A 13007-nucleotide genomic window follows, 5' to 3' on the forward strand; every position below is an offset into this window, starting at 1 on the left:
GGGGATGAGTGTCTGAAAAGTTTCAGTGCCCCGTCCATCATCTCCTTGTGTTTGCTTTGTTCCCATGCAACTCCCATGATTTTTGACACATTCCCAGATTTACGATGATACGTACACCTGGGAATGTGTCAAAAAGATACACATCCCCAAGAGAGGCGTAATGAGGAGAAACATCTTTATGTCCCCTCGTTTTTTCCTCTTTATATGTGTGCTGCATTAAGAGGAAAAAGCCTCTCAGGATTGTTTATGTGCAGGAAGGAACCTTTCCTGCACGCAAAGAATTCTGCCTGCAACACAGGCACCCTTGCATCATGATGTAAGGGTGCAGGTGTTGGCCCTAGGCTGCCGAAACTGCACCAGCTCAGGGGTAACAGACAGGAATGCACCTTATTATGAAAATCCAGCGCATTCCTGCCCTTTCCATGTGATGCATGGCAGCACAGCAAAGTGAGTTGCTGTGCTGCCCTACGCCACAAATGTAATAAATATGGCACCAAGTGTGTAGTGTGAGACATGAGTTGACAGAAACTTCCCAGAGATTTTGTGCCATGCACCCTATGCCCAGTACTACCCAGGTGCATTTACGTAGACGTTAATATATTGTCTACATCGTTATGTGCTGGCTTTGATTTTGTTCTTGTTTATTCACAGGGAGATGATATTGTTGTGGAATGCACCTATAATACAAAAGATCGTACTAGCACCACTTATGTGAGTCTGTTTTCCATTTTCTTTGTTCCTTGGTACGTGGATCTTTTTTTTATTTCCTATCTATAAATTATGCTTGATGATCCAGCAAGAATGATGTGTGGTGCCCTGTAGATAACTATAACGAGCAGCTTGTGTCTTTGATGTCCTGTACTTAGCTGCATACACGTCAGGACAGTTCTTGGGGACCAGTGGAACTGAAGGACAACTAGGTAATACATGGACTCACATACGTCAGATACTAATGATAAATCACTGAATTGACAATCCCTTCCAGAGGACCACAGAGCAAGCAGGAGCTACTGGGTTAAACTGTTGGGGTTGTGGCCTTTTGCTCCTGTTATCCCAGGCCCCGGACTACTATAGGACCTGAGTAATTGGGCCAAGCACTACTCCTTTCAGCACTTCACTCTCAGTAGTAGCACGAGTCTAGCAGTTCAAGGTTCTTTGAGGGGGAGATAGGTGTGACTCAAGACTCAAATTAAAGACACTATAGGCAATAAGATGGTTAAGATGGTTGTATGATCGTACAACGCATGACTGAACAATGCAAGTGTGTACCACGCACACTCTACCATGACTGTGTCTTTACCATGCATGTCTTTACATCACAATTTCGTGGTAAAGACATGATGGGTAAAGGGACATGCGTGCTAAAGATCATACTCCTGCCCTGTGAACTGTCCCTTTTCCCCATGTCCTGCTCTAGGCCCTAAAATATACACCCATATTGGAAAAACTACCCCAACTCCAGGCCCCCCGTCCTGAGCCCTAAAAATTATCCCCTACAACCCTAAACTACCCCAACCCAGCACCCCCACCCTGAGGTCTAAAACTGCCCCCTGCCATGTAAACTGCCCCTTTACCCCCTGCCCTGAACTCTTAAAATTAACCTCATGCCCAAAAACTACCCAGATCCCAGCTCCCCCACCATGAACCCTAAAAACGTTCCCCAACATACCTGAAGTACCCCAGCCCTACCCTCACCACCCTGAGGCATACAACTGTCCCTGCCCTGTAAACTGTGTATCCTTTTTGTTCCACCCTGGCCTTAAAGCATTGGCACCTAAAGGGATGATGACCTGCACTTCACACTGGCCCTCTTTGTGGTCAGATGAGGGTCACTGACTTTGGCGCACACAATGGCGACGGCCCTCACTTCATCGTTGCCTCCTCTCGTGGTGACACAGGAATAGCCAACTTTGGTGCACACACAGGGGATGGTCAGTACTTCATGGATGTCACTGACTTTGGTGGCCAAACAGATTACAGCCAACACGTTATGGTGGCTCCTTTCCTGGTGACATGGGGTCACTGACTTTGGCAAGATCAGACATGCATCCCACACTCCTGCAGGGGTTCTGACTTGTCCGGGGGTCTCACCAGGATCCACTTCCAGGATCCCCTCTCGGCCTTGCTCCTACCAGACATGCTCCTCCTCATAGGGTCCATTGGCCTTGACAGGCAGGCAGAAAGCTGGTGCTCCAGGCTCAGTGGAAGTGTTCTTGACTTCATAGGGGATAGCCTTCACCCAGCAGGGGGACTAGCAGTCCAGTCCTAGTCCTGGTACCAGCAACTAGAAGTCTTGGCAAAGTTCCCTTTGCAAATGAACAGTGCTGTTGAACAACTTGTGGGTCTCATGCTCCCACCTTTATAGTTAAAAACCAGAAACATGTGATTTAGTATCTGATTTATTTAAATTCAGGTACTGAGGGACTGATTCACAGAACTAACTTAAGACAAAATCCTAAACTTACTACCATTTTGGTATTCACAGAAGGCACTTACTCATTTTGGTATTCACAGAAGGCCCTTACTCATTTCTGTATTCACAGAAGTTAGGATTCCTAACTTTAGAACTTCTAAATGCCTTCTGTGAATACCGAAAGTCTTAAAGTTAGGATTTTTCTCAGTTTAGGAGTAGTAAAGTTAGGAGTCCTAACTTGAGGACTCCTAAATGCCTTCTTTGAATAACGAAAGTCTTAAAGTTGGGATTTTTCTCAGATTAGGAGTAGTAAAAAAAGAGTCCTAACTTTAGGACTCCTAAACTGAGAAAAATCCTAACTTTAAGATTTTCGGTATTCACAGAAGGCATTTAGGAGTCCTAAAGTTAGGAGTCCTAACTTTACTACTCCTAAACTGAAAAAATTCCTAACTTTAAGACTTTCGGTATTCACAGAAGGCATTTAGGTGTCCTAAATTTAGGACTCCTAACTTCTGTGAATAGCGAAATGAGTAAGTGCCTTCTGTGAACACCAAAATGAGCAAGTGCCTTCTGTGAATACCAAAATGGTAGTAAATTTAGGATTTTGTCTTAAGTTATTTCTGTGAATCGGGCCCTGAGTGTCATCTCCTTTGAAGTACTCTTTCCTCTCCACTGAGCTTTTGTCAAAAGCACAGTCTGCCACTGTAGGAGTAGCTCTAGTTCTGACTGATCCACAATACGGCTCGTAGAGTAACTTGGGATCAGATTTGGCTATCAGCTTCCACTGAAATATGCCTCATAAAAGTTTAAAGGCCTATGTTTCCCTCCATATAAAGTTTCCACGGTCCACAGTGCTGAATACCGGCCATATCAGTCCCACTATCTCCCTGACAATAAGCCTAGACACACTGGCACTTTTCCCTTTTCCTGGTTTTAAAGAGACCTTTGTTCTGCAAAGAAGATGCTCTGCAACCCTTCCTTCAGTGTGTGCTTCCACCCCAGCGCTCAGGAACTTCAGCAACAAACATTTCCTGTTTGAGGGTTGCAGTCCTCACCTCTGCTAGCCTCTTCAGGCCCTGTGTTTCCAAAACGCATGAGAAAGCACAGTCCCCTTGATCTAACTTAACAATTGCACACATTTAAAGACAATTAATATATAACCAAATATTAGAAAAATAATACTTTTATTCCAAGAATAAGTTTATGCAAACAATATTAAAAACACAATGTAATATACATCCTATAGTAAAACACTGTGTGCAAAATACACAAAAATACAGTTAAAATGAAGTTAATACATTCTCAATTAGGACCCGCATAATCAGAAAACAGACAGAAACATGTAAGACATAACGTTTGTTCAATACAATTTGTACATTCAATTTCCTATAATGTCACTTTGCTCTATACATGGATATAATCTGTATTTCAACAAAAGTGTTGGAATCCTGAATTGTACTTGGAAAGCGCGTTAACGCGTTTCGATGGATACAGCAAATTACACCATCTTTATCAAGACTTTATAATTTTCTGTCATGTCAGAAGGGTCAATAGTTAATTCTCCTTACAATAAATACATTTAAAGTTAATACATTACAATAATGATCAAAATAGTCAAATAGATCGTTCTATGTGCTACGACTATCTAAGTAGACCATCTAGCATAACGATCGTGTATATGTATAGAGCAAAGTGACATTATAGGAAATTGAATGTACAAATTGTATTGAACAAAGTTTATGTCTTACATGTTTCTGTCTGTTTTCTGATTATGCGGGTCATAATCGAGAATGTATTAGCTTCATTTTAACTGTATTTTTGTGTATTTTGCACACAGTGTTTTACTATAGGATGTATATTACATTGTGTTTTTAATATTGTTTGCATAAACTTATTCTTGGAATAAACGTATTATTTTTTTAATATTTGGTTATATATTAATTGTCTTTAAATGTGTGTAATTGTTAAGTTAGATCAAGGGGACTGTGCTTTCTCAGGTGTTTGAACCTCATTTCGCTTGATAACACTAAGGGGTACCTCTCATTTCTTTATACTTTCCAAAATGCAACCCACAGGTCTCCATGTAATGTATCATACACTAGCACATGCACATCCCCATACGCCAACATAAGTAACATGCGCTGTCGGGTGCTACACACAATCCATGTAGGCCAAGGGCAGTTATGTCGAGAGTCACAGAACTTTACATGAGTAGGCCAGTAGGCACGACTCCCATGATACAGGTAAAAAGGCCTGTTCACATTATTGATCATTATGATACACAAAACGGATATGCTGCCACCACTGTGCTCATGTCACTTAACTCCTGGTAAGGACATTTACCCTCTAATATCTTGAGGGTAGTGCTTGGTGCGTCCCTACTAGTCCAACAAGGCCATATTACCATAAGAGAGGTCTAGATCATCGTGCACACAAATGATCCGTGTATCTACGCAGCTGGGGCACTCAGGGCAGGGAGGCACATCTGTCACCATGCAGCAGACGTTTCCCTCTCAACACAAGTAAAAAATGTTGGCTGTAACTTTCAGGTGGGAGCAAGTGAAACGGTCAACACTTACTCTAAGAGGATGTGTGGGGCACCAATTCTAATTTATTGTAGCATACTTATCACTCACAGTATTTACATTGTCCATGGCATGTTGTTTCTTTCTAAAAAGCTTTAAGACCTAGGGCCTGATTTTGGGTTTGGCGGGTGACCCGCCGTCTATCAGGGTTCCAGAGGCCATTACATCTATCACCCTGACAGACTACTGCCTGCCAAATTTTAGAGTTAACCTTCGGCTCAGCAGGGATCTCTGTACCTTCAGAGGAACTGCTGTTACAGTCTCAGTTTGGTGGACTCCATCCCCCTGTCAGAAAAACAACCTTCCAATAAATTCTAAATCAACCCCAAAATCTTTTTACAGAGGGCATTTTTATGAGCAGACCTGTTTCACATGCAACTGAATCTAGCTTCCAAAGGAGGATTACATATTGGTTGCAGTTTTTCCCCTTGGTTTGTGGCAGGTTACACCCACTGACAATCACAGATGCATATTGTATGCAGTACCAGTTTGTGCACCACGCAGTCAACGTATTTATACACAATTTGCACTTAATTCCCGATTCTATATTGTCAAACTTAGTGCTAGGTGTACATTGTGCAGCCTCTAATTACTTCTCGCCAAGCAAATGGTAATTGGTGGGTGCGCAATTTGCACCTACCTTTTATTGCCCAATCACATTCAGGGCTCTAGTTTCATTTAAATAAGTCGAAATTGGTGAACAGAGCAAAGTGGAGACTTGTGACTGTGCAGGTCTTCACAAGGCTGGATCCATTAATGTTGTGGTCCCACTCAAGTGTCGAATTTCACAGCAAAAAAGGTCCAAGTGTGACAACCTGGGAATCATAGCGAAGAAGGTAACATCTTCATTTGGCATACTTTCTTTTTTTACTTTATTTAAAGTTTTGCATAACAGTCAGTCAGTCAAAAGTACTTTATTCGGTTCATAACAAAAACCATAAAAGTATACTAAACATCAAAGTCAAGACCACTATAACAAACTATAGAGGACTTATACACATATACAATCCATAAAATACATTATCATATTTAAAAGCATACACTAACGAGATAGGTAAGGGATTTCATTACATCTGCAAATGTCATGTAAAAAGACTAATTAAAAAGAATAAAATCAATTTATTTAAAAAGGAGACAAAGTGCTAGATCGCAATTCATTAATTCACCGCTATGTACAATTGGTCCACTTGATTTTCCTCTTAAGTCTCATAGCTATTGTCAGGAAGTTTGCTATGTTGAAAATCTCCCAAACATTAGACAACAGCTGTAGATACAAAAGGGCGGGTTTAACTTGTCTGAAACCCTTGTCTTTGAAAAGAGGCCTGATGAACCTTTTGCGGGTGGGGCGAAGGTGTTCACAAAAGAAAATAAAGTGCGCAGTGTCCATGATCGAAAATCCATCCAAAGAACAGATCCCCAAATCTATCTCTTTAGTCCAACCTGGGCGATCTGTGAGGAGTAGGTGGAATTTGTTCAATCTAAACGTTGTCAATAAGAATCTGTGGTTAGTATTGTTAACAATTCTTAAGTAGGGTTCCATCTCACTTGAGGTTATTAACAACTGGTGAGCCCTTACTGTTGGTTTACCCAGCTCCTTATCTTCTCTGGCCAGAGATGCCATCAACTTATGTGTGTCTTTCACCCATTTAACATCCCCCTTCAATAGATTATTCGGCTGATCAAACAGCTCTCGACGACCCAATTTAACTGCCAAATTTTTAACATTATTCAGCCAGGGGATGGAGTTGCCATGCTCAAGGCCTAAACAGTCCCTGAGAATCTCGTGGTTCAACTCCAGCTCGGGGTTCAGCCAAATTGTTATCCATTTCAAGAGTGGGGCTATGACTATGCGATCTTCTAAGTATTCTACACCGCACTCTTGATGCGCAATGTAGCCAGAAGTTGACTGGGTGACCGCCTGGACCCTCCTTCAGTCCGGTTGCTCCTCCACGCTCCTGTCTCCTATCACGCTGGTATCGTTTTTGATCTCCTGCCCTGCATCTGTGAAGCTCTCTGAACGCCTAGCGCTGCACGCATCTATTTATTTATTTAACTACAGCGCTGCTCTGCCGCTCTATTGATTTACTCGCGCTGCACTGTCAAATAATTATTTATTAATTTGTAGCGCGTCCTCGCTGAGTCTGTTACAGTGATTGCCGCTACACTGATATTGATTTGTGCGCTTTAGGCTCTTTATTATTACACGCTTTGCATTTTCTGCCCCTGGCTGTGCTCGCCTTTGACCCTCCATTTTGTGTTGTTGTTTTCCCCTGGTCAGCCCCTCCTCCCGCCACCGCCTCCCAGCTGCTGCCCCTCCCACGCTCCGCCCCCCCCACCATCCATATATGACCTACGAACCAACGCGCAGCGTCCACGCGCAGCGACCGCGCCCCAGTCGCGCCGAAGGTGCGCCAAAGGTAAGCCCGTCTACGCCCGTCCGAGCCTGGACCGCGCCCAGCGCCAGACCCCCTGGTCCTCGCATTGCCCAGCCCTCCCGCATTACCTACGATGCCACCACCCTCCTAGCCCTTAACCCCGGCCGCTTCCCCAACTGCGTCCAAGCCGCTCCTGGACACACCCATGGACCTTTCTCATGCCACTCCTGCAAATTCATCGGCACCGACAACAACTCCTCTACGATCACACCACAGATTCCTGACCCCAACCACCTACAATGCATCTTGCTCAACACCCGATCGGTCCACAGGCACGCCATCGACCTCTGGAATCTACTAGACACCATCTCTCCGGACGTCGCCTTCCTAACAGAAACATGGATGAATGCCTCCTCCGCCCCAGACATCACCATCGCCATCCCAGAAGAGTATAATATCATACGCAAGGACCGCACCGGCCACACAGGAGGAGGAATCGCTATCGTCCATAAGAAATCCATCCACATCTCAACCAGCTCTGATGTCAATCTCGCCAACTCTGAACACCTTCACTTCCAGATCCACATCGACCCCAAGACCACACTCAGAGGCACCCTCCTTTACAGGCCACCAGGACCCCGCGCACTATTTAGTGAGGACATCACGGACTTCATCACTGCACACGCACTCCCCTCCAAAGATTACATCCTCCTGGGAGACCTCAATTTTCACCTTGAAAAGAACAACGACCACAACTCCACCACCCTTTTGGACAACCTCGCCAACCTCGGACTTAAACAACTGGTCACTTCCCCCACCCACATCGCAGGTCACACACTCGACCCTATCTTCACCTCCAGCAATCATGTCTCCTTCAGCCACACTACGGCTCTCCTCTGGACTGACCACAGCTGCGTTCACTTTACCTACAACAAGCCCAAACCCAACAACCACCCCCAACCAACTCTGCAAAGAAACTGGAACAAAATCACCATCGACCAGATCTCCTCATCGCTTCTTCTAAACCCCCCAGCCCACTCCTCAAACCCCGACCAAGCCGCCACCAACCTCACCCTATGGTTATCCAACAGCGCCGACATCCTTGCACCACTGAAAAAACGACAAAGCAAACTTGGCAGCAAGAAGGCCTCCTGGTTCAACGATGATCTTAAGAAATCCAAGAAACTCTGCCGCTCCCTTGAGAAGGCCTGGAAAAAAGACCCAACCACCAGCACCAAGGACGCCTTCAAAAACGCCACCCGCATACACCACCAACTGATCCGAAAGGCCAAGAAAACCGCCTTCAAGGACCGACTAGATAACAACGCCCACAACAGCAAGGAACTTTTCAACATCGTCAAGGAATTTACCAATCCCTCGGCCAACTCTAACGACATCACCCCCTCTCAAGCCCTTTGCGACTCCCTAGCCTCATTCTTCCACAACAAAATTGCAGACATCCACAACAGCTTTGACAACCAACCCGGAGACCAACCCACCCAACCATCTGCTGGACCTTCACCCCCCTCAAACATCCTTAATGACTGGAACCCAATCTCCACTGAGGACACCATCCGCCTGATGAACTCCATCCACTCAGGATCCCCCACAGACCCATGCCCTCACCACATCTTCAACAAAGCAGACTCCATCATAGCACCGCACCTCCGAGACGTCATCAACTGCTCCTTCAACTCCGCCACCTTCCCGGAAAGCTGGAAACACGCTGAACTCAGCGCCCTTCTGAAAAAACCCACAGCGGACCCCACCGAACTCAAAAACTACCGCCCCATCTCGCTCCTTCCATTCCCGGCCAAAGTCATCGAGAAAGCTGTCAACAACCAGCTCGCCGCCTTCCTCGAAGCCAACAAATCCCTCGACTCCTCACAGTCCGGCTTCCGAGCAAAACACAGCACTGAGACCGCCCTCATCGCAGCAACAGACGACATTCGAACTCTACTGGACAATGGAGACACAGTTGCCCTCATCTTCCTCGACCTCTCCGCAGCCTTCGACACAGTCTGCCATAGCACCCTTCTACAGCGCCTCAGAAACATCGGAATCCAAGGAAAAGCACTAGAATGGATCACCTCGTTCCTCACCGGAAGAACACAGAGAGTCCGCCTTCCACCATTCAAGTCAGAGGCCACTGAAGTCATCTGCGGCGTACCACAAGGATCTTCACTCAGCCCCACCCTTTTCAACGTATACATGAACCCCCTCGCGGCCATCGCCCGCCATCACAACCTCAACATCATCTCCTACGCGGATGACACTCAACTGATCCTATCACTCACCAATGACCCTAGCATCGCCAAAACTAACCTACACGAAGGAATGAAAGAAGTAGCCGAATGGATGAAATACAGCCGTCTGAAACTGAACTCAGATAAAACAGAAGTCCTCATCTTAGGTACCTCCCCCTCTGCATGGGACGACTCTTGGTGGCCAGAAGCCCTTGGAAAAGCACCCATCCCGACAGACCACGCACGGAACCTGGGCGTCATCCTGGATTCCTCACTTTCGATGAACAGACAAGTCAACGCCGTCTCTTCATCCTGCTTCAACATTCTTCGCATGCTCAAAAAAACATTTCGTTGGATCCCCACCGAAACTAGGAAAACGGTCACCCACGCTCTGGTCACGAGCCGACTGGACTATGGAAACACCCTCTACGCCGGTACTACCGCTAAACTCCAGAAAAAACTCCAACGAATCCAAAACGCCTCAGCCAGGCTCATATTAGACATCCCGCGTAAAGAACATATCTCTGGTCACCTGAAAAACCTCCACTGGCTTCCCGTCAATAAGAGGATCACTTTCCGGCTCCTAACCCACGCACACAAAGCACTCTACGAAATCGGACCAGAATGCCTCAACACACGACTGTCCTTCTACACCCCCTCCCGCCAGCTACGATCATCCAACCAAGCCCTTGCCACTGTACCTCGCATCAACAAAACCACCATGGGAGGTAGATCCTTCTCCTACCTGGCAGCTAAAACCTGGAACTCACTTCCCACTTACCTTCGCCTTACCCAGAACCATCTAGCATTCAGAAAGCAACTTAAAACGTGGATATTTGACAAGTAATTCCCCACCCCTCCTCAAGCGCCTTGAGACCCTCTGGGTATGTAGCGCGCTATATAAATTCGCTGACTTGACTTGACTTGACATAAGATAGATTTCAGAAACTTATCCTCTGCTACCTGCATGGCCTTTACATTTTTAAAACCCCACAAATCAGCTCCATACATTACTAATGAAATACATTTAGAGTCGTATATCTTTAACACCTCTTGCAGCGGCTTCACCCCCAGTTGGCGGGCAAAGCCCAAGACAACCAGGATAGACCTTGCAAAGGCATTACGTTTTGCAACCAGTTGAGGCATCCATGTAGATTTATCATCAAAAATAACCCCTAGGTATGGAAATCTTGACACCCTAGATAGAACATTGCCTTCGCAGTGCAGAGTTTTAATTCTTTTGGGTTTACTGCCCACAATCATTACATGCGATTTGGAAAAATTTACACTGAGATCCAGCACTTTCATAAAAGCAGCAAATGAGTTTAAAAGACATTGCAGCCCTACTGCTGTGCGTGCTATGAGAGCGGCATCGTCCGCATAAAGTAATGCCGGAATGAAACGCGTGCCTGCCCTCGGTATATCCTTGCACACCTCAGTTAAAACAGTGCTTAGGTCGTTAATATAGAGGGTAAAGAGTAGGGGGGCTAAAATACAGCCCTGCCTAACCCCATTTGTGATCCCAATCTTACCCGTACTATTTCCCAAGCGGTCATATCTGACTGTAGCCGAGAGGTCCCTATGTAGATCAGCGAGGAAATATACAATATTTTTTTCCATGCCCATCTTAAGGAGCAACCCCCATAGTTTGGACCTATTCACACGGTCAAAGGCCGAGGAAAGGTCCATGAAGGCTAAATATAGAGTGCCCCTGTTGGCAATTGTGTATTTCCCGATTAGTAATTGTAAATTAAGACTCTGATCTATGGTCCCACAACCTTTCCTAAACCCATATTGTAGGGCCGAAAGGGTATTTGTTTCAGCCAGCCAATCAGTAAGTCTACCTAAGACCACCCGACCTAACACTTTCAAGGCGGAATCAATAGGAGAGATCGGGTGATAACAACTTGGGTCCCCTCTATCACCTTTCTTGAAAATGGGTACGATAACGGATTCCGACCATGTACCCGGAATACCCAGTTTACATACCCTATTAAAAACATTTGTTAAAACTCTAGACCAGGTCTTGACGTCTGATTTAAAGAGGTCGGCTGGTACAAAAGGGGGTGGTGATGGACGGAGCATCTGAATCAATCAAACACTCACACTCAGTCAAAAGATCTGGGTTTAATCCATCACCGTTCTTTAGCCCACTCTGCCACCCCAGTTCAGACTTGGCTATATGCAAATCAGTCTGACCCTGTGCCTCATGGGAACAGTCCAGCCCGAACTGCCAATTCATGTCTTCCCTGGACCGGAAACAAGCTTCCGAGGACCGGTTTCTGGCATTCCAGCCGTCTTCAGCCCGGCTAGCTTGAATCCAGTGCCAAAGCGAGCAAGGGACTCTCGTCTGAGCATACCCTTCCACACTTATGGCGGCCAAAAGCGGTACAAAAGGGGGTGGTGATGGACGGAGCATCTGAATCAATCAAACACTCACACCCAGTCAAAAGATCTGGGTTTAATCCATCACCGTTCTTTAGCCCACTCTGCCCCCCCAGTTCAGACATGGCTATATGCAAATCAGTCTGACCCTGTGCCTCATGGGAACAGTCCAGCCCGAACTGCCAAGCCATGACTTCCCTGGACCGGAAACAAGCTTCCGAGGACCGGTTTCTGGCATTCCAGCCGTCTTCAGCCCGGCTTGCTTGAATCCGCTGGCAAAGTGAGCAAGGGACTCACGTCTGAGCATACCCTGCCACACTTATGGCGGCCAAAAGCAGTACAAAAGGGGGTGGTGATGGACGGAGCATCTGAATCAATCAAACACTCACACCCAGTCAAAAGATCTGGGTTTAATCCATCACCGTTCTTTAGCCCACTCTGCCACCCCAGTTCAGACATGGCTATATGCAAATCAGTCTGACCCTGTGCCTCATGGGAACAGTCCAGCCCGAACTGCCAAGCCATGTCTTCCCTGGACCGGAAACAAGCTTCCGAGCTCCAGGTACGCCATCTGGGCCTGGAGCCTTATTACTTGTCATAATCCCGATGGCGTCTGCCACCTCTATCTCAGTGACCACTAAAGTATAGGGTAACAGAGTGGGGGTGGATATAATCACCTCCCCTGAGTTTTCCCCTTCATAGACTGACTTAAAATGGGAGCACCACACCTGCTCCTGGATGCCACAATCCAATTGGCCATTACAGGAATCCTGGAAAAAATGTTTATTTACGACTGCCCAAAATTTGGAGCTGTTCTTAAGAACATCTATAGAGGTTAATTCTTCCCAGGCACAACAACATAATACAGGTGTGCATGCCGATGCCAGCAATACGAATCATGTAGTCATACATCATGATGGTTACAGTTCTAGAGATTGGTCCATCCACAATTCCCCCACTCCAAAATCTATAGCCAGGTATAAAGGACATTTAATCCCCCTCC

At 46.0% G+C, this 13007-nt stretch overlaps 1 protein-coding gene across 1 annotated transcript in view; it reads left to right on the forward strand.

Moving 5' to 3' along the window:
• The window catches only part of LOC147703663 (putative DBH-like monooxygenase protein 2), a 301023-nt gene that overhangs the window by 201675 nt on the left and 86341 nt on the right, over positions 1-13007 (forward strand). The window contains exon 10 of the mRNA XM_086932002.1: positions 652-711. Coding sequence (XP_086788128.1) covers positions 652-711 — 60 coding nt within the window. The remainder of the gene's footprint in view (positions 1-651; positions 712-13007) is intronic.

Source organism: Lissotriton vulgaris, chromosome 7, assembly GCF_964263255.1.
Source record: "Lissotriton vulgaris chromosome 7, aLisVul1.2, whole genome shotgun sequence".
Classification (NCBI taxonomy): domain Eukaryota; kingdom Metazoa; phylum Chordata; class Amphibia; order Caudata; family Salamandridae; genus Lissotriton; species Lissotriton vulgaris.